Source organism: Cuculus canorus, chromosome Z (genome assembly GCF_017976375.1).
Source record: "Cuculus canorus isolate bCucCan1 chromosome Z, bCucCan1.pri, whole genome shotgun sequence".
NCBI lineage: Eukaryota > Metazoa > Chordata > Aves > Cuculiformes > Cuculidae > Cuculus > Cuculus canorus.
This window is the reverse complement of record NC_071441.1, coordinates 66,036,122-66,058,337: the sequence shown is the minus strand read 5'-3', so window position 1 is coordinate 66,058,337 and position 22,216 is coordinate 66,036,122. Positions and strand designations below refer to the sequence as shown.

Below are 22,216 nucleotides of genomic sequence, written 5' to 3'. Positions count from 1 at the left end.
AATATAACTATATTTTATGAAAAGTATTTCTGTCATATAATTACAATGTATATTACAAAGCAACAGTGTAATTACGAATTAAAAGAAACAATCATTTCACAGGATATGATATTTAAAGAAATATTTTGTGGATTTACAGCTTCTTACAAAGTAAACTGTGTAGAACTTCAGAACACAATTTTGGTATCATTCTAGGCTGCAGGCTACCCAGGCACACAAATACATAACTTCCCCTGATTTCAATTAAAGTTAAACCAAATAATTTAAAAAAAAACCAACTTAAAAGCAATATCAAGCAAACGTTTGTTATATAATTCAACTCTAATGCATAGAAACTTACTGTATCAGTCTGAAATTTGTCTGATCTGCATAATTAGAGATTACAAATTAGATTTTGGTTTACTGGATTCTATTACTTTATCAGAATAAAGTTTAGCAATCTCTTCCTTTGTAAATCCATATTCTAAAAGTATCTCTTCTGTGTGTTCTCCTATAAAAGGATCTCTTTTAAACGATGGAACAGCAGGGGTCCTTGACAGAATAGGAGCAGGTCTAGGACTTATCTCTTCCTGATCATTTTTGATAAAAGAACTTCTTTGTTTGTTATGCTGATGTGAGGAAACATCATCAAAGGATAAAACAGGGGTCACACAGGCATCAGTATCATCAAATATGCTGCACCACTCAGCTTGTGTCTTCTGCGCAAATATGGATGCAAATTTTTTCTTCATTTCAGGCCAGTCGGAGAAACTCAACTGGTTAGGAAGTTTATCTGAATCTAGCCCAAGACCTGAAAGGTGAAAAGCAAAGTTTAGCTATAGTACAGCTTAGATAAATTACCAAGTGATGCTCACAAATGTGTTCCTCAAAAAGCTAATATTTTGCAGGCAGTTCAAAACAGCAGAGTATACAAACTAAAAGTCACTTCAAACTTTATTAGGGTATCTGTGATTGAGGGGGAAAGAGCAGAAGAATAAAATGTTCAATTAGTTGCAATTAGATTAAACCCTATCAGCTACAGCTACATCCTTTAAACTAAGTACATATAATAAACACTCCTTTGTATGAACATTTTGTAAGAGCAGCAGCTGCTTAGAGATAACATTTTGTTCTGAGAACATTTTCTGTAATAGGTTTTGTATTGTCTACCTAGCAGTAGCAACACAAAAGTCTTCTGAATGGGTCTTGAACTAAAGCAATATACTTCTCACAGAAACTACTTCTCACATCCGCTACTGCTGGACATTGAGCAGGCTATGCTGTCTGACATCCGATATGATCAGGTTATTTCTATGCCAGAGATGAGAAGGTGGTGTGGATGGATCTACTAAGGCTTGATGTGTATGAGGTAGCTCAGTCCAAGTGGACTCCAGCTGTTTTTGCTACTCTCCCCTTGTCAGCATACTTCCCAGGTTCTCATCCCTGGAGCTACTTACAAGCCAGGTAAAGTGCCCAGGGATATGGTTTAGTGGTGTTACAGGTACCGGTCGACTCTATGATCACAAAGGTCTTCTCCATCCAAGGGATTCTATGATTCTATGCTGCTGTTCTGGAGAAGTGAAAACCATAGACCTTATATTTTCTATCTGCTTAGGAATTCTGCCTCTCAGAAGATCAGTTGCACGGACCACTTAGGTAAGTAATATGCACTTTTCTTCCACGACTCAAGAGCAGAAGACAGACACAGAGGTTTTGTACTGCAAACTACCTGAACTAGGCAAGCCCTAGGTCCTTCCCTTAACTAAGCACCACCTTCCCTCTCACTGGGGAGCTTACACCACCTCTGTTCAGCCAGTTTCCCATCTCTCTGTTCTCAAGGATTCCGCTTTCTGCATTCCCTACTCTTCCATTCTCCTGCTTCAAAGAGATGCAAGAAATAGTTTTTTTGTAGTGTTTATCTCAAAAAGGTGATAAGAAACAAGAAAGAGAAACAGCAATTAAATCACATTTTCAAAATGGAGACAGTACAACAGTCTACAATACCAAGCAGAAATCAGAAGTAGTATATTGAAGGCTGTCCAAACAGTTACACTTTGAAATTCAGGAGCATTAACATACAGCAGGAGAAATTTGCAAATGGCAGGGATAAGAAAGAAGTTAATTTGAGAAATTAAAAAGCCTGGACAACAACCACCATACTGACGGTTCACAAATAACAAAAAAGGGTAGCTCCTCAGAAAACAACAGCTCTGTGTAAAAGACAGGAAATGTGGAGTTCCGCAAACATTTCATTTTGAGCATTCTTTCTTATATCTTTGGATATTTGGCATCAGACTGATGATTTGACTTGCTACTCTTAACAAGCCTGGCTACTACATGCATGTTTGCAGGTAAAATTTACACAAAACTCCTCTAGTCTTTAGCTGTAAATAGGCAGGAAAAAATTTCTTATCTTTTATTTCTACAGATTTGTTATCACTGAGAGGGGTGGACACACAGCTAGTGAAACATACAGTGCAGAACGACAGAAGATAATGAACATTCTTATGCTCTTTAAGTTTTTCCTGCTCATAATCTCTACTACGTGCACTTCTTGGGGCTCACAGACTCCTCAGTTATCTTAATATTTAAAAATTTCACTGTTGATTACAAAATTCTTCAACAGTAGCTTTGAAAGTGAACACATGCTCTGAAATTTTACTTCGGTACTGCAAAGGAGAAAACAGAACAACTGTCAGTCTCTAGAACCAGAAATACAGCTTTGCAGTTGCTCATGTTTAGAAGAAACTCAGCACAGTCAAAGACAGAATAAGCATTTTCACATTGTATCAGATTCCTGTGGGTATCAGGATTAGTACAAGGTAAATATTAGCTTTTATTGAGTCACCAAGTCCAGTGCACCTTAAGTCACTAAACTTACAACCTAGTCTTCATAACCATTCCTATCATGCTAACAAAAGATTAGTTAAAGATTACTTATACTGGTTCAGCCTCATGAAATAGAAGCTAACAATGCTTCCAAAATTAATTTGATTATTAATCTTCAAAGTATAATACTAAAGATAACAGTGATATATAGTTTACTTAAGAACTATGAGGTGAGTCAACTTTACCTTTCACAATACATAAAGCCAAGGAAAATCACACTAAGATCCTGTCTCAATGCCTGAAATCTTATTGGAAACATTGTATTTATTTGCTTACTAATTAGGGCTTGAGTTCTAGTAGCCAGTCCAACATGCAACAGAGCTGTACTGTTATGCTATTACACAACTGTATTCAAAGATTGTACCATTCGAAGATGGGAAGTTGGCTGAACATAATCATAAATGCTTTAGCAAAACAGAACAATACAAAGAACTTGGAATTAAATATGAAATGCTCATTTTCCATTGACCACTGAGAATTTCAACTTTAAATAGCATGAACTGACAGCATTTAAGCACCACAGCTTCTCATATTCCTGCTTATGCTAACCATTTGTGGTGTAGACGAACAGAATCACAGCAGGAGTGACTGAGTTAACAGGGAAACAACTACATTGCGCAGAACTGTTTGGGATACCACAGGATGACAGATTTCACCCAACAGAGTCAAAAGCAAACTATCTTTTACATAGACTGCCTGGTAAAGCAATCACAACTCTTGTTGCCACGGGTTTTGGGTCAAATTTTCATCTGTGGGTTTTCGTTCAGAAAAGCCCAGTAACCTACCCCAGTACAGCTTTGAAACAATGATTTTTGAAAAATGAAGAATTAAGAATGAAGAATAAAGATGCTTTAAGTGTCCTTTAAATGCTATAGTTTTATTGACATATACCTGCATGACATTTTTTAATGCAACATACTGAAATCTCTAGTTCTACAGAACTTCTTAGACAAACTACATGAAAACTACTATCTACTTCAAGAGAAGGAAAGCAGTAAAATTTATTAGATAAATCAGCAAAGTTGCTTTGACATGTTGGAAATAAGCCCTTTCTCCAGATATTTCAGCCAGGTAATTGTAAAACATTACGTAGGACCCCTAGCCAAGCTTTATTCAGGATTTTGTTGTTTTAATTCACTGAGTTTCTTTTCAAAACTGCATCCTCATAGCACACTAATTTTGAAACCACATTGTCACAACACAACTGAAGAGAACCACCTAGCACGGGAATCCTTGAATTTGGCTCAAACCACAGTAATAAGGTGTTTGCCATTGCTCATTCTCTCACATGAAGAGGTTTTTAATACAATATGTTACAATTACAAAACAGAGAGCCCTGTGGAAATCCTTCATAATGATGTAAAACACGTTTTTCAAGTGCTCCCTGATGTTTTTCCACTTCTTTTCAAATAGAAGTCACACAATTTGGAGTATCAAATTAGTATGAAAGGAGTACTATTGAATACATGTTCTGAACTTTACTAACTGTTAGTGCTTTTCCCATCAATGTAAGGTGCTGTTATCTTCACCTTATGTAAATGAGGTTACATCATATGGCAACGCAGAACAAAACCTTTACTTCTCACCTGAAACAGAAAATTTGTTGTGTTCTGCAGGCCTCTTGTAGCCTGGCTACAGAAATACTAAGCACGTATTACTAAAAATCCAGAGAAACCTGCAGAAGCAATTCATAGGTCAGTTGGAAGATATTTGGTCTCTTTTTATCAAAATGTTAAGACTTAACATCAGTAGCACATGTTTCTTATATGAGATTTTTCATAAGATGCAAAGGTATTCTAGTTATTTATTGGCTGACCTTCATAATAAAATTAATACAAGCAAAAGGATTACAACACTTTTGTTGACAGCCACTGGTCTATGGTGAGCCCAGAATACAACTCCTAATACTACAGCTGCTACAGCAATTAATTACCATATCTATTTTGCATAGCCTGTTTCTCATATCACATGGGATTTTTTAAAATGAATATATTTGCGGTGAGCAGAAATTTAATTTTCCCTACCAAGCACAATTAACAAAGCCAGCAATCTCAAACCAAGATGCTGTTATTTTCTTGAACTTAGTTTCTCTCTGCAGATCCCTTAAGAACTTTCCTCACCATGTCATTAACTGCATTTTAGTCCAGCACTGGGTTCCTAATTCTCCAGGGAAACAATGAAGTGAACCAAAACTAAAAAGGAACTTAATTTCACTTTTGCTACCAGAATTCTGTGAGTAGTGACAGACTGCTTAGAAATCACACTCTTTCCTCAGTTCTGCAACTCTTACATCTGCAACATCCATATCCTCGTGTTCTTATCATACAGGAATGGCAAAAGTAATGTAGTCTCTGAATGTGGGCAGAGAGACATAAAGCAGCTTTAGAATATATTTTATCTGGAATGGCATCAAATTGTTCACCAGCAGAACCGACCAGAATCATGGGAAAAAATTAAGAAATGAAATTATGGAATTTGTAACTGGAACATACCATTTTAAAACTACATCAAAGTAGTGAATTAATGCCTTGAACAGACAATTCTACATAATTCAAAGCTCCTAAGGTTTGTGAAAGAGCAATACAATTCTCACAAGCAGCTTTTCTTCCCTATAACATTCAAAGGCTTAAATTCTGACTTGAATTTCTACAATAGATATCCCAGAAAGGAAAAAATCCCTAAGCCACAAGAAGGATCTGCTGTTCTAATTTAGCACACTTTTACTTCAGAAAGCTTGCAACCATAACTACTGAAAGGGATATTTATTTCATCACAAACATCTAAAACACAATGAAGAAAGACCACTTATTTCAAACGCAATATTGTGAAAAAGACTTGAGTTCTGTCTGACACTTTAAACAACACACTTTTACAAAATAAACCAAGAAACATTGTTGACTGTAAACAAGCACAACTGTGATACTATTATTATTCATTAGAAAACGATAGTCTGTATGTTGGATTTTTAAAATATGATACAAACAGATTGAAACACAGGTGCAGCTATGATTGCACTCGTAGTCTCCTTATAAACAGATCTTCTTTGCTGGAATAACTATTTTTGAAACTTCAGCTGTTTAAATCACGCTATTTCTGTGCATTATTAGCATAAGAAATACTTTCAAACATGAAAACAAAGTTGCCCAATGCAGGTGCCCCAATATAAGCAGATGAATTCATAGTTGCTGCTCCAACTTTGTGCTCTAAATTTCTGAGAAATAACTAAGAGGAAAACAGAGAACTTGTGCATTTTTCCTCAGTAAAGATTTATCTAAATAAGAGAGCCTGGTCAGTGATCACGTTAAAATATGCTAACTACTGGATTCATTCATCACAGGCTTCTTTCTAGATAAGCTGGCTGGCTGGTTTCGGGAGAAAAGCCTGAGCCTTGCCCTGTGGCAATGATCAATTCCAGAGGTCTGGAGTATCCAGCAAAGGTTCACCAAGAAGACTCGTGAAAAACAAGATCAGACTCCATTGCAGATGTTGTTTTCTTTTCTGAACAAAAATAGATTCAATTCCGCTCCTGTAGCTTAAAAGCAAACGCTGTACAACTTGATCTCTAAAGAATAAAATACTGCAGTCATGAATACTGGAGGCCAGTGTTTGATCTCTGTAAGTTAAACACATGGGTATTTGAGTAAGCAGCTTTATTCTTTTCTTTTTTCCTTTTGTATTTAATATAGGCACTCTCCCTGAAGACAAGTACTGGAATTCGACATTCCCTAACTTCCAGAGCTATGGCTTACATTTCACTTTGATACAGTTATATATTCACTTTTGTTCGCCAACTCCACATCTAGCAAGAAAAAAATCTCAGGGGATTGGATGAGAACAACATTTCAAAGAACTGCAAAGTATGGAATAATCAACTATACTTTCTTTTTCAAGATCACGTAGCTCAGAACTGCAGTTCACTAACAAGTTATTTTCAGGACAATGAAGGACAAAGTACCGGCTTCATCAATGAAGAACATGGCCCTTCTTAATACCTGATCTAGGGGCAGCCCATAATTCTGGGCACGTCCCTACATCACTCCAGGAGCCTGCCTTGTACATTCCATATATCAGCACATACCTATCTGGATATTCTAGCCAACTGCACAGACCTTTTTATGCTACAGAGAAGTGGCCATTTACAAGCAAGATCATAGAATAAGAGAATGATTTGAGCTGGAAGACCTTTAAGATCATTCAGTTCCAACTCCCCTACCATGGCCAGGGACACCTCCCACCAGAGCAGGCTGCTCAAGATCCCACCCAACTTGACCTTGAACCCTTCCAGGGAAGGGGTAGCCAGAACTTCCCTGGATAACTTGTTCCAGTGCCTCACCACTCTCTTCATGCAGAATTTCCTGATGTCTGAACTAAATCTTCTCCCTTCCAATTTAAAGCCATTCCACCTCATCCCATCACTCCACGCCCTTGTTCAATCTGAACCTCCCATCACTTCACACCCTTGTACACTCCCTTCAGGTACTGGAAGGCCACTCTACAGTCTCCCCAGAGCCTTCTCTTCTCCAGACTGAACAGCTCCAAGTCTCTCAGCCTGTCGTCATAGCAGAACTACTTCAGCCCTCTGATCACCTTCATCGCCCTCCTCTGGACCCATTCCAGTAGTTCCATATCCTTCTTAGATGCGCAAGAACTTTCTTTGGGAGCACCACAGGTTGCAAGAGAACAAAGCCAGAGTGTACAAAACAAGATCTCTCCAAGGGATCTTGCTCACAAAAGGCATACTCCACCTTACACCCCCGCAACTTTGTTCCATCTCACCGTGCTCCTGAATTTCAAAAACTGGAAGTGCAGGCTCTGGCACTGACTATGCTCTTACTTAGCACAACATAGCTGACTGGGGCTAAGCTGACAGTATCTTGCTTATGAGAAGGCACTGTCGTGGTTTAACTCCAGCCAGCAACACCACATTCACTTCCCTTCCCCCTGCAGTGAGATGCTATCTGTTTTAATGTCTCAAACAGACAAACCATATTTTATTGCCATATTTAAAGAGTCTTCAGTCAAATATAAAAGTTATGTCCGTAGCCAGACATTAAAATCACCCTGAAATTGTGTTGTGGAAAGAAACTCATAAAGCTGACTTTGAATTTAAAAAAAATTCAGTCTATCAAGTAATATTATGAACTAAATAGTTGTTCAGTGTTCCAGCCACATCACAGACTACCATTACAAGAATTACAGAAGAACATCTGTAAATTAAGTGTCACTTCTGATGGTAAGATGAAGAAAGAATGAAAAACACAGAAGTCAGCTGCTAGAAGAAGAAAGTCAAATAAACTTCTAGAAGCCTACCCAACTAGTTTCAAGAAGTGTTTGGATTTTACAAAGAAATTAAAATAACCAATGTCAGGAACCAAAATCAAGTATTAAAGAACTCGTTCAATCACAGTTTCCTGATGTCAAAACAACCACTCCAAGCTACTTACCCTCAATGAACTGCTTATAGAATTGAGGCTCAATGGCACCAACAGCCATGAATTTTCCATCGGAGGTCTTGTACGTTTCATAAAAAGGTGCACCACTATCTAGCAGGTTCTCACCTCGAGGTCTGTTCCAAAGTCCCAAATTTTGTGATTTCCACAGGAAAGAACTTAAGTACGCTACTCCTTCCACCTTGAAGATTTATAAGAAAAAGTAAAAGCTTCAGTACATTAGATGGCATGTTACCTTAACTCCACACACAAAAAAACCCAAGTAAAATCACTGCCAGTTCTGTCCTTTGTTAAGATTTTCAACAACAGAATCTCTGGTAAGCAGTTTAACTTCTTAAAATTTTCAATTACTGTTTATATTGCATATATGGAATCATCTAGAATTAGAGAATAAGAAGGAGCATAAATACTAAAAATGCAGCTTCAAATGGATAGCACACTTTCCATGCACAAAGCCTTCTTATTTAGCAACTTCATAATCATTAGGAGTAGATAAAGCGTAGAGTGTAAGTAATTTTAGGTGATGAGACAAACTTCCTGGCTCTACAGAATATTAAGTATATGATAGCCATCAAGCCTTCTAAAACTCTGGAAGCCAAGATGGCTATATCAGTCCTGTGTAATTTTTTTATCTCAACACTAACTTCTTTGAATTTACTGACTATAATAAGACTGCTATTTTTAGAAGAAAACTGGAAAGAAATCAAAGGTTAAAGCTCTAAGAATTCTAATATTCTATTAGAATTCCCTCATGGGAACAGGAAGCTCATCTCCATCACTAAGTTAAATAAAAATTATTATTCTATTCTTATCACTGGCAGGTACATAGACATAATAAGGTAATCTCTAAATAGGCAAGTGCCTGATGAATACAGCACTAGAAAATATGATTAGCGCTGTTCCAACTTGCTCCTTAAAATTTTGGCTAAGTGGAGTACAACCACATGAAAATTCAATTGGTTCAACCTTTCAATATTATCAAGCTTGTACCAGTATTCCCAAGCAAAATCACATCCTACAGTTTTCGCAGAAGAATTCTTTTTCTTCCAACTGCATTAGAAAAACTGTAAGAGATGAGGCAGCAACAGTATATGGCCAGAAACATCCCCATGGAACAGAAAAAAACCTAAGCTGCATCATTTTGATTGACGCATTTTCAACTCTGTAAAATGAACCAAATATTGCCTATCAAGAAAAGCACAGAGATTGTACCAAAATAAAAAGCTAGTAAATTTTCATGTGGAAAGATTTACTATCTTCTACCTTTCCAAGCGAGAACTCAAAACATGTGAATCTCAGAAGTACACAGTCACGAAGGCTTCTTCATTTAATGTGTATTACTTGGCCTCTTTCCCAAGTACCTACCGCAAGGACAGGAATACTTCTGCCTTACTTCTCACATATGTCAATTAAAGTACGTTCACATGAGAGAATATGGTATATCTTCATTTACATGTTTGAAAAATTATTTCAAGGATATCAAAACAGTGTTTGATTTACTAATGATCTGATTTTGCACTGATCATATTAACAAACAGACACACAAAAATCACTGTAAGTAAGAATAATAATAGATGGGGATAATATCAGCATAAGTTCTGACTGCAAACTATATTTTGGTGCTGATGGAACTACCTATAGTATTGCTGTACTGTGATACCTACCCTGGAAAGGCTTAAAATAAAACAGCACATCAGTTTTGGACTGGTGTAGGACTTTAGAAATATTCCTGGCTACGCAACTGGACAGCTAGCTTCTGTCTGAGGCCCACTGCAATTCAGAGACAAATAAAAAGGTGTCTTACATCTGCACCAAGCCGCCAAAGCATCCTCAAAAACCACCACATACACAAATGTGGTCACTTTCATAACACAAGAAGGAAAACATGTGGAGACTCCACTTAAGCCTAAATGCAGAATGATTACTATAACAGTTGTGTTTCACTTAATGGCTCACTCATGCTAAAACCATCAGCAGTCTGTAAGGCAGGGAGAAAAATCCAGAGGCACCACCCCACTGGGTGACCTGTCTGCTCCGTAAGTCTTCTGTTCCTTCTGCAGTGGGACAGTTCAAACTGAGAATGACTCCACAACAACCTAATCTCTACCCTCGTGATTGATGAATGCCTCTAGGATGTGGGACTTCTGGTTTTGAATACCTTCAGGCTGAGAAAAACCAGGAACCCCAGTCTTCTTTTGGACAGCTAAATGCTCTTGCCATGAGACTATTATGCAAGTGATCTTTACCACCATCCTCTCCTCTGGCTGTCTTTTCACAGAGAGTGAGTCATGCTTGGTCAGATGCCTACCATCAGCCAAGGTCTCTGTCTGGATTTGGAATGAACCTGAAGTGTGGTCCTGACTCACATGCCTCTATTCTAGTGCAGTTCAAGAGTACAGCCGTACAGTCGTGCCTATTGTGTCACACTGTAGACTCCACTCCACGTCCTACTCAGCACATGGGAACTATCAAGCTCACTGTAAGGTGTCTATGATCCCTATAGAGATGAGAAAAGACAGCAACTAACATGAATTAATTCAGACCAGGCATTTAATTCTTCTGAGGTAGACTGCTGAAATGCAGGACCTAGCATTTACTTTTTATGCAATGCAACAGCACTACACACTGCGAATAAGTGATGAGTATCTAGTCCTCAGCCTGACCCTCTCTACCCTCTTTTTGTATCAGTTTGGTTTCAGTAACTAGAGGAGTTCCTCACATATATATTACTGATCATAAGAATGCTCCCAAACCATTTTTCAACTTTCAGCACACTAATTAAAAGATAAATAACAAATGCTTTTATCACAAGAATTCAGATCACTCTAGAATTACTAACCTCAAAGACAAGAAACAATTTTTTTTTTTACATGGCTTCAGAAAAAATAGACATTACAGTTAAAGAAAAAAACAAACAAGTGGTCAGTAAAACCCAGGAAGACAAAAACGTAATAAACCTAGTCCCAAGGACACAAAGCTGCTAAAAAAGAAACTCATTTTCCCTCTTCTACCACAGGAAGCTCCACCATGTGTCAGAGTCATTAACACATTTACATACCAAAATTGTACACCAACTCAAGTAACAGGCCTATTAAATAAAAAAGAATGTTAAAAGAAATGACATCTGGACTACTGCAGTACTGCGATTTTTAATATACCTACTTATATGGAAAAAAATATAGAAAATACAGGCTCATCAACCCAGTGTGCTAAAAACACCTTTGCTGTTGATGATGCCTCTGTGTTTTTCAACTGTGTCACTGCAAGCCTGTTCAAATGAAAAGAACATAACAAAATGCCCGGTAAAGTACACCCAGTGATCCTGGACGATATTCCATCCATTTCACGGCACAGCAGGAACATCAGCAGGCACCTGTAAATTCCACAATTATGAGACAAGAAAAAAATTGAAAAGGAGAAGTTTTGAGGGCTAAAAATCACCAAAATAAACCCACAAAATACGCAAAACATTCTATTCTCAATGAGCTAGAGATCTCATTAGGACATGAGCAAACTTACAGGGATTCTTCTTCTAACAAATTCTTTTCATGAATTCAAGTACTGACAGTGAAAATAAGGCAATGCTCCAAGCCACGGGAAATATCTTTTTAAATATTTGAAGACTTGTCACAACACTCCACAATCCTTTCTTTACAAACTTCTTCAACTCTCCTTTGTAGGTCATCTTTTCAGATTCACTACTGTTTTTTATTGTTTCTCAGAATTCCTCAAACTGGTCTTTTATTTGGAAAGATGACAGCCAGTGTCAGGAACAGGAGGCCTTGTAAGTGTCAAATAGATTGGAAGAACTACTTCAGAAACTCTGCTGGCTGTATTTCCCATTCATGCATCCTAACACAGTATGTGTGTGTGCGCGTGCATATGTGCATGAGTTGTTTTACAACAGAATGACACTGTTGACTCATGCTCAGCTTGTGACTATGACAAACCCCCAGGACTGTACTTTAGCCAACTGTTCTCACACTGCATTTTTCCAGCTAATTGCCTCCGCCTAAGGGAACTACAGAGCAGTGGTCTCCACAAATTTCAGCCGATTTTTTTCAGGTCATTACTCCAATTTTCAATTTTAATCCAAGTGTCCAACATACTTCTAGCTCTTCCCAGCAGCAAAACTCACTAAGCGCAGTTGCTCATTCATCATTCAGCTTACCGGAGAAAACACTGAAAGAATCCCAATAGAAGTCTGTGCAATGCTGGTCACTACCTTTTTCATTTTGATAACCAACTACTACTAACTCTTGTCAGGGTAAAAACATTAGATCACTTCTGCACTGATCTCGCAGAACTTTCATCTAGACCCCTTAACGCTGTTGCTTCTAGGAATGTCATGTGAATTTGCCAAAGCTCTAGTCAAGTCAAGACAGCTAACACCTCCTGCTATTTTCCTACCTTCAAGCCCTCTTCAGCAAAGGGATTTTTTCAATTAATGTAAATTTTTTCAATTTATATTTAAGTCCAAATCATAGCCTTCACTGTTTCACAAAACCTCGAAGGGAGTTCAAATTTTTATTAGAACACTCTTCAAAAAACAAAAATAGAAAAAGAGGGACAGACAGAGAAAAAACACTTGCTTATAAAATAATATAAGTTTCAGGAGTTAACAGTAAATGGGTATTTTGGCTCTTTGTGTGTAGCCTTGCAGTGAAAAATTCCATAGTGGTCATTATTAGGGTAATTTAGCCTTTCATTTATTTTACGGCACGTGAACACAAAGTGTTTGAAATTGACTTCTTGGCAATAATCCATGGCAGTGTAATTATTCAAGGGAACAGTGCTTCTAATAAGATATGACCAATTACAAATTCATAAGTAGATGTATCTCAGATAAAGCTAATGCAATTCTTTATTTTGTTAGGATCATAAGTTTTGCTAGTATGCATGATGTTAATTGTTTTTTATACATGCTATTTCCATACAGCAAACTTACTCATCAAATACATACATCTAATATTCTTTTAAGAAGGCAGACTGGTAAAAGAAAAGGAAAGCCACAGTATGTGTTCCATATTATAAGAATGTTAGGGCAACAGTTATACACAAAAACAGCTTGCAGATGAAGAAATAGACATTTAATGAGATCACTTATTTTCCCTTTCCAAAGTTCTACATTTTGAACTTTACAAATAGCTCCTTTTACAGACTTGAGAGAGGAAAAAAAAAAACCCAACCAAGGAAAACTAAGAAAACCCACCTCCCTCAAGACCAAACTTACCATACTTGCATCAATTATCTGCCCTCTGCCAGACTGGGTACGTTCATAGAGGGCTATAACAATGCCCATTGCGCACAGTACACCCCCGCCAGCAAAATCAGCCAGAAGATTTAGGGGTGCATACGGATTTTCATCTTTTCTCCCCAGCTTTGACAGCACACCTGACAGCAGAGTAAATAAAGAAAATGTAAGTATAAAATTAATTATAAATATTAATTTCTACATTTATACAACTAAAGTTTCATTCTTTTCAATCTATACAAGTAAACAAGCAATAAAGGAAACTTCTACCAACAGTTTTCTGTCTCTGTTTGGCTATGTCTTAGCAAATAGTTACCTTTCATTCACAATGGACCAGAATATCTGAAATCCTACTAGCGAAGATGCATTTAACATCAGAGATTAGTAAGTCTCACAGATAAACCATTGATAATATGCCTATTTAGGGACAAAAATTAATCCAAAACAAAAACCTGGCATGCAATAATTCTATATTAGTACTTTGTATATGCATGGAGTCTCCCCCATAAGAATTCAACAGGCATCATAAGCATGCCTCAAAGCAACTTTGTTAATTTTTCCTTTCAATCTTTAAAGTAAAAATGGAGATGTACAATCTTCTGTGCACATAATCTGTAAACTAGTAATTATAACAAAGGATTTCACACTGATAACCGCACTTCAGTCCTATCCTCCCTCTCCAGCCTTTGGAAAAAAAAAAGAAGTTGCATATAAAAGGAACAGGTGAATAGCACAGAGAGGTCACCTGAAGGCATGCAACACAGGCAGAGAGAGCCTATGTTTATCACAAAATTATGCAGAAATGAAACCGAGTAGAGCAAAGGCTAAGCCAGCTTTCCACAGACAGAGGTTTGAATCTATTAGCATTTCTCTACCATCCTGAATCACCTCTTTACTGTCACCTTATTCTTTGTAGTTTGCTCACAATGATTCCCTTTGGGAAAGCAAGAAACTCTGCAGTATGATCATCCCTCTCCTATGCCAGCAGCCTGCCACCTGAGACTTTGCAGCATACGTGGTCAAACTAATGGTCTAATTCAATTCCTAAGTGGAATCAAGTGTACGATATAAAGAAGTGTCCAAAGCCCATAGTGCAAGCACAAAGCCCTATCACTAACCAAAACTTCACTTTTAACATTCTAAGTGTTGTCACAGGCAACAGCAGGTTAACGTATTCACTTATACCTGGAGCTGCAGATGCAACCCATTTTTCAAGTAAAGAAAGCCAAAGTTGATCAGCAAAATAGTCAGGATACATCACCTCATTTTTGAGGAACGATACCTCCCAGAACCTTGTACTATTTCCTTTAAATAGGCAGAAAAACTTAACCTGTGAAATTTCAAGAAATTATTTAATTTTAGGGACAGCCCTAACCAAAATACAGTTGATTACATCAGCACCACAGAAAAATGGACTTTGTTTTGTAAACAGAATGTACTACAATCTAAGGTAGCAATGAACTATACTGCTTCTGTATACCTCATGAGGTTCAACAAGGCTAAGTGCAAGGTCCTACACTTGGGTCAGAGCAATCCCCAATTTCAATACTGGATGGGGGATGATGCAATTGAGAGTTGCCCTGCAGAGAAGGACTTGAGGGTGCTGGTTGATTAGAAGCTCGACATCAGCCGGCAATGTGCACTCGCAGCCCAGAAGGCCAACCGTATCCTGGGCTGCATCAAGAGAAGCGTGGCCAGCAGGGCGAGGGAGGTGATTCTGCCCCTCTATTCCTTTCTTGTGAGACCCCATCTGGAATACTGTGTCCAGTTCCGGAATCCTCAAGGTAAGAAGTAGATGGAACTGTTGGAACGGGTCCAGAGGAGGGCTACAAAGATGATCAGGCATAGGAGGACAGGCTGAGAGAGTTGGGTTTGTTCAGCCTGAAGAAGAGAAGGCTCTGAGGAGATCTTATAGCGACCTTCCAATACCTGTAGGGGGCCCACAAGAAAGCTGGGGAGGGACTGTTTACAAAGGCATGTAGTGACAGTGATAGGGCCAATGGGTATAAGCTGGAGAGGGGCAGATTTAGACTAGGCATTAGTCAGAATTTCTTCACCATGAGAGTGGTGAGGCACTGTAACAGGTTGCCCAGAGAAGTTGTGGGTGCCCCATCCTTGGAGGAGTCCCAGGCCAGGCTGGATGGGGCCTTGGGCAGCCTTATCCAGTGGGACGTGTCCCTTCCCATGCCAGGAGGGTTGGAACTAGATGATCTTTAAGGTCCCTTCCAACTCAAACTATTGTATCATTCTATGTAGTGACTTTATCCTTTCGCTAACAATAAACCAAAGTATCATAATACTTAGAAATCATCTGAACATGAAGTTAAAAGTGTTTCAAACAAAGCATACTTTCTTTACCCTTTTTTATTCCCTGACAATCTTACATAACAAAAGAAGACTGAACACACCCCTCAAAAAAATAAATTCCACAACACAATGACTCCCCATAGTCAGTGACAGTGGATCACCACATCTGCAGTGCCTCCACTCTGGGCCTTTGCTGGGGCTAAAATAAATGCTTTATCCAGTGGGAAGCCAATAAGTTTTGGGCTACTTTCTCTCCTCCTTCACAGGCTTGAAGAAGCAGCAGAGACAGCAGCCATGTGAGCAGCAGTAGGCATGGCCACGCATGGCACACTGACTGCTATCACCAGAGTTGGTTTATTTTGTTGTTATTTGTTACTTGCAGAAACATGACACTTATAACCAGCACACTGTCTACAATATCTGAAGGAAACATAGCGTTGCCACTTTATTTTAAGCCTACTTTCCTCCCGGTTGGCTTCAATGCAGAGATATTTACACCAGAAAAGCACAGGAGCTCAAATGGCTTAACCTGCCTATATTTCTTCACTCAAAAAAAAAACTGCTCACAAAATGATGTGCAGCTTTTTGGGATTGTAAGGACACAGATTTTCTCAGAGATAGGCCCCGAAAAAAGACCAAAAATGCATTAAAATTTCAGTTTTCTCTTCAAAGAGAAAAATTTTATTTGCGTAAAATAGCAGAAAGGACAGAAGCCATTGTACAGCTTGAGAAAACATGCTGATCCTGCCTAACAGCTTGCCGCTGCTGCCAAAACAAATAGCCCATCCAGTTCACGTTTCCTTCTTTCTTGTGCTGACTTTTTGTTTGTCGGATCCCTCACTGAACTGTTTCCCCTCAATAACCTGACAGAAAAACATCCTCATTTCTATTGGCGGATTTTTGATTTGTGAAGGAGCTTACAGAGGAGCTAAGCAAGCACCAGAGCTGACAGGGGAGAAAGGAGCAGGGAGAAGCACACGGAAAGACAAGGAAGCACTCCTTTCACTGACAGAGACCCTTCAGACCTGCTCAGCTGTTTCATCAGACTACACCTCAGGTAACTTGAGCTATCTACAAATAACCCTTCAATAAACTCTTGAGTCTTAAATTAAAAGGGCAAATATCTTACTTGACACGAAATGTTACAGCCTACCTGATAAAGACAAATAATTGATGTCATGACCGGCACACTTGGCATATTTTCCTGACTGGCCAAATCCAGTAAGTCTAGCATAGATGAGTCTGGGATTCTCGCGCAAAAGGACCTCTGGACCAAGTCCCAGTTTTTCCATGACACCTTAAGAAGACAAAAGCATGAAATCTGAATTCATGTTTATTTTTAATAAGACTCAAAATATACACGACTCAAAGTTAAATTATACAATAGAACTGAAGTGCAATTTATGAAGTAATGCATTCTAATTAAATATCCATATTACAATGATAACAGCCAGAATGTTAGAAATGACCATCATACTGCACAAATTTTGAACAAAGGCCAACTAAGTGGAAACTAAGCTTTATTACTGCAACCCATTTCACAAGCTAGTCTACAATACTACTAAACCTTCATACTCCTTAAGATCTATTTCTAACATACTATTCACTCGGTAGTGGCAAGTAATTAATGCTAAGGAGAAATCAGAGGAATTTGGTAAAGAAGTTTTTCAAAAGCACAGGTGAGAACTGGGTACCCAATAACCCCTGGGTACCCACAAAGCCATTGTCAGAAGGTCAACGGAACACGCATGTTTGAAGAAAGTCTTCTGCCACCTGGGCCCTCATCTTCTCGTTGGTTCACACTGGCTTCATGCTGGGTCACAGATTCGCCTAGATGAGTTACAGGTCCATAAAACCTAATGTGTATGTACAAAATTACGTGCATTTCCAGATGAAAAACGCATTTCAACATCTTAATTTCATTTGCACAGGAACAAAACCAAAAATCCTTAAGGTAAGAGAAGAATCACAATAATAAACCCCTGTTTTCAGAATGAAAAGCATTTTTTGTGACACAGGCTTAAACATAAGCCTGTTTATAATGTTTGACATATAACTATAGAGCCTTCTACTTCTACACTGACTGCAGAAACACCAAAACGCTTCAGCTAGCTCCTCACTGAAGCAAGACCACAGACTCATGGAATGGTTTGGGTTGGAAGCGACCTTTAAAGGTCATCTTGGTCAACCCCCCCTGAAGTAAGCGGGGACATTTTCAACTGGATCAGGTTGCTAAGAGCCCAATCTCACCTGACCTTGATAATACTATTTGTAACAGAAGAACATCCTCAAGGAAGAGCAGGGATGCTGAAACAGCCTACACATGCGCATCAGACAATTGTCTGTGTATGGTTTCTGAACAAAGAGAGCTTGGTAGACCTGTTGTCGTCATGAGAGGAACCATTTGCTCTGAGCCTGACCCTGCTCTCCACTATGCCTCACCCACATGCTGACCTAACAAGTGTGAGCTGAATTCCACCAGCAGAACTGAAAACCACTGCAGGGCTGACCCCTGAGCTGAAGACACCCCTGGTGCTGCCCAGAACCACTTGCTTAAGGGTTTGTGCCTCAGCTTGTGGGGCCAGGCCCTGCCTGGGCACCTTCCAGGGCCTCCTTTCTGTAGTACTGCAGGGCTGCTGCAGTTAGAATCATAGAATTGTTAGGTTGGAAAAGACCTTGGAGATCATAAAGTCCAACTATATCTGTCTACTACTAACCCAGATCCCTAAGCACTTCACCTACTCGTCTCTTAAATACCTCCAGGGATCGTGACTCTGCCAGCACCTGATAACTCTTTTGGTGAAGATATTTTTTCTACTGCTCAATCTGAACCTCCCCTGGTGCAACATGAGGCCATTCCCTCTCATCCTATTGCCTGTCACTTGGGAGAAGAGACCAACATCCACCTTGATACAACCTCCTCTCAGGTAGTTGTAGACAGTGATAAGCTCTCCCCTCAGCCTCCTTTATCCCAGGCTAAACAACCTCAGTTTCTTCAGCCCCTTCAGCGGTTTCGTTGCTCTTCTCCAGACATGCTCCAGGATCTCAACATCTTCCTTGTAGCAAGGGGCTCAAAACTGAACACAGGCTTAAAGGTGTGGCCTCACCCATGCTGAGTACAGGGGCAGAATCACTTCCCTGGTCCTGCTGGCCACACTGTTTCTGATACTAGCTAAGATGCCATTGGCTTTCTTGGTCACCTGGGCACACTGCTGGCTCATATTCAGTCAGCTGTCGACCAGCACCCCCAGGTCCTTCTCTGCCAGGCAGCTTTCCAGCCACTCTTCCCCAAATCTGTAGTGCTGCACGGGTTTGTTGCATCCTTAGTGCAGGACTCTGCACCTGGCCTTGTTGAACCTCACTCTGCTGGCATCAGCCCATCGATCCAACCTGTCCAGATCCTTTCGTAGAGCTTTTGTACACCACAGTTGTTCACACTGCATTTTCCGCAAGGAACAACCCCTCCATCCCCTGGCAGCTGCTCCCTGCAACCTGTGCGTGCCCGGAGCTGTCAGACTGCCCGGGATTCCCTTCAGCATTGCAACTCCCTGTGCCTGACCACCCACCTTCCGCCCTGGCAGCCCCCTCCAACAACCTGTCCCTCTCCTCCAATTCCCAGTCGTCCGCCCTCCCTCCCTAAGTCCCTGCCACCCCCAGGCACCCTGCCCCTCTCCTCCAAAACACCTCCCTGACCCCCTTCCCCCAATTCCCTGAGCCCCGCACCCTGACCCCCTCCCAATGCCTGACCCCCTTCCTCCCCAACTCCCTGACTTCCCCAATTCCCTGACCTCCTCCCAACTCCCCGATCCCCTCCCCAATTCCCCGACACCCTTCCTTCCCCCCCCGCCCCTCACCGTGGCGGAAGGGCTCGATGAGCACGTCTGCCACCCGGCACAGCTGCCTTAGCACCTCGGTACCGCGCGGCCGCTTGAGGTCGAGCGCCAAGGAGCGCTTTCCGCGACCCTGCACGTCTGTGGCCATGGCGGAACGGGGTGTGCGATCCACCCGAACCACCTGAGCGCCGAAATCGGCGAGGATCATCCCGCAGAGCGGCGCCGGCGCCAGCCCCGCCAGCTCCACCACCCGCACGCCCCTCAGCGCCATGGCGGCCGCTGAGCACCGACACATCGATTCGCGCCGAGACCTCGACCCCCGCGCCGAGCGCCGAGTCCTCGATCCGCGCCACCGCCTTAAGAGCGGGCTCCCGCCCCCGGGCCCGCAGCGGTGCCCTCGCCCCGGTGCTCCCGGGGCCGAGGCTCAGCCGGGAGGGAGTGGGCGAGTCGTAGGCTCGTAGTCGTGCCGTGAAACTCAGTATTCCCTGCCAACTGGATTGTGGAGCAGGTCGGACACACGGGGAATAGTTTCGCCTGATGTGTGTGTCCATTGAGGCGCATTACAGGACTTTTGTAGGGGTTAAACATATATATTCGTCTAGATTCCAGGAAATAGCGCTTAAATTCTGGGAAATACTGCTTAAATTCCGGGAAATACTGCTTAAATACTGCTTTTATGTGCGCTTGCAGCCGGGAAGGCCAACCGTGTCCTGGGCTGCATCAAAAGAAGCGTGGCCAGCAGGGTGAGGGAGGGGATTCTGCCCCTCTATTCCTCTCTTGTGAGACCTCATCTGGAATACTGTGAACAGTTCTGGAATCCTCAACATAACGATATGGAGCTGTTGGAACGGGTCCAGAGGAGGGCTAAAAAAAAATGATTGGAGGGCTGGAGAACCTCTGCTAAGAGGACAGGCTGAGAGAGTTGGGCTTGTTCAGCCTGGAGAAGGCTCTGAGGAGAGTTTATAGCGACCTTCCAGTACCTGAAGGGGCTACGGGAAAGCTGGAGAGGGACTATTCATAAAGGCTTGTGGGGATAGGTTGAGGGGGAATGAGTGTAAACTGGAGAGGAGCAGATTTAGACTGGACATCAGGAAGAATTTCTTCACCATGAGAGTCGCGAGGCCCTGGAACAGGTTGCCCAGGGAAACTGTGCCTGCCCCATTCCTGGTGTTCAAGGCCAGGTTGGATGGGGCCTTGGGCAGTGGGATGTTCCTGCCTGTGGCAGGGGGTTGGAACTAGATGATCTTTAATGTCCCTTCCAACCCTAACTATTCTATGATTCTATGAAATTCTGGGAAATACTGCTTAAATCTCCTTGGGGACATTATTGCAATGTTTGGCGGCTCACATGGTGGAATCTTTTCTTCTAGGATCCAGTTGGAATCTCACTAGGAGATATACCCCTTATCTCTGTCTTCTTGGTAGGTACCATTTACATACTAGTACACGTTAATAAGGTCTCCCCTAAGCCTTGTGCTATCAAAGCCGAACAAACCCAGTTTTCTCAGTCTTACTTTATACAGTCGGTTTCCTAGTACTCTGACCATCTAAATGTCTCTTCTCTGGATCCTCTCCCACTGTCCAGATCCTTTTTATATAGTGAGGACCAAAACTGAACACAGTACTCCCTGTGCCGCCTGACAAACACTGAGTAAAGTCAGTAATATCAGTGGATAAGCTAATAAAAACTGCTGGTTATTTTCACCAGATGTGCCTTTACATGGGGCTGTCTGATCCTGTTGCTCCTGCTACCAGAGCTCTAGCCTGTCTTGGATGGGCAGAGATGACCACTTGTGTAGCGACATCTTGATAGGTTCCTGCATTTATTTCTTTATGTTAGCTGGACTACAAAGTGTGTAAAGGCTGCAAATATGAATGCAGAATTTGTCCTAACTCTGCGATAACAAATATAGGAGGTCTATTGCCAGAATACCCTTTATTTCTCAGGAAGATGCCCTATGCTATAATGTCTGCATTGATTGTACCCAATGCTGTGCTGCCACCCACAAGAAATGACGGAGAGAAAAATATATCCCTTTTCATTCAAATGAAGCTGGTTTGTTTTGCTTATTATCCATTTCCCTGAAAGACGCTATTCCATATAAAGATTTGTTTCCACAGTTACCATCATGTTACTGGGACACTGCATTTCATTAAATGATTATCAGTTTCATTTGTCCCTTCTCACCTTCAAGTCTTGGAGTTCCTGTTGCATAGGAACAGGCAATTTCTGTGGTGTTGCCTTCTCTCATTTCTCCTGGTGCTTTTTAGCTTATCACATGCGAATAACACCATAGACACACAGTGGATAGTGCTAGTTGTTTAGTCCAGTCAGTGACTGGGGTGATGATCTGGCCTTACTGCTGTGAACAGGCTTTGGCATTAACTTTCACAGCGTCAGAAATTTGCCTGCTCATACTCTGTTAAAATAGGAGAACAAATCACTGATGCCTATGACTGATTCCTGTACTTTGGACTTTTACCTTTGTATCTGATTGAAAATA

General features: G+C 40.8%; 1 protein-coding gene across 1 annotated transcript; it reads right to left on the bottom strand.

The window, feature by feature from the left end:
- Window positions 1-53: 53 nt before the first annotated feature.
- AMACR (alpha-methylacyl-CoA racemase) lies at window positions 54-20,051 on the bottom strand. The gene is made up of 5 exons (XM_009566118.2): window positions 19,734-20,051; window positions 17,033-17,176; window positions 13,552-13,712; window positions 8,313-8,499; window positions 54-790 (listed from the first exon to the last, which is right to left on the bottom strand). The coding sequence occupies exons 1-5, from the start codon at window positions 20,005-20,007 to the stop codon at window positions 381-383; spliced, it is 1,176 nt and encodes a 391-aa protein (XP_009564413.2). The 5' UTR covers window positions 20,008-20,051; the 3' UTR covers window positions 54-380.
- Between the last annotated feature and the right edge of the window lie 2,165 nt (window positions 20,052-22,216).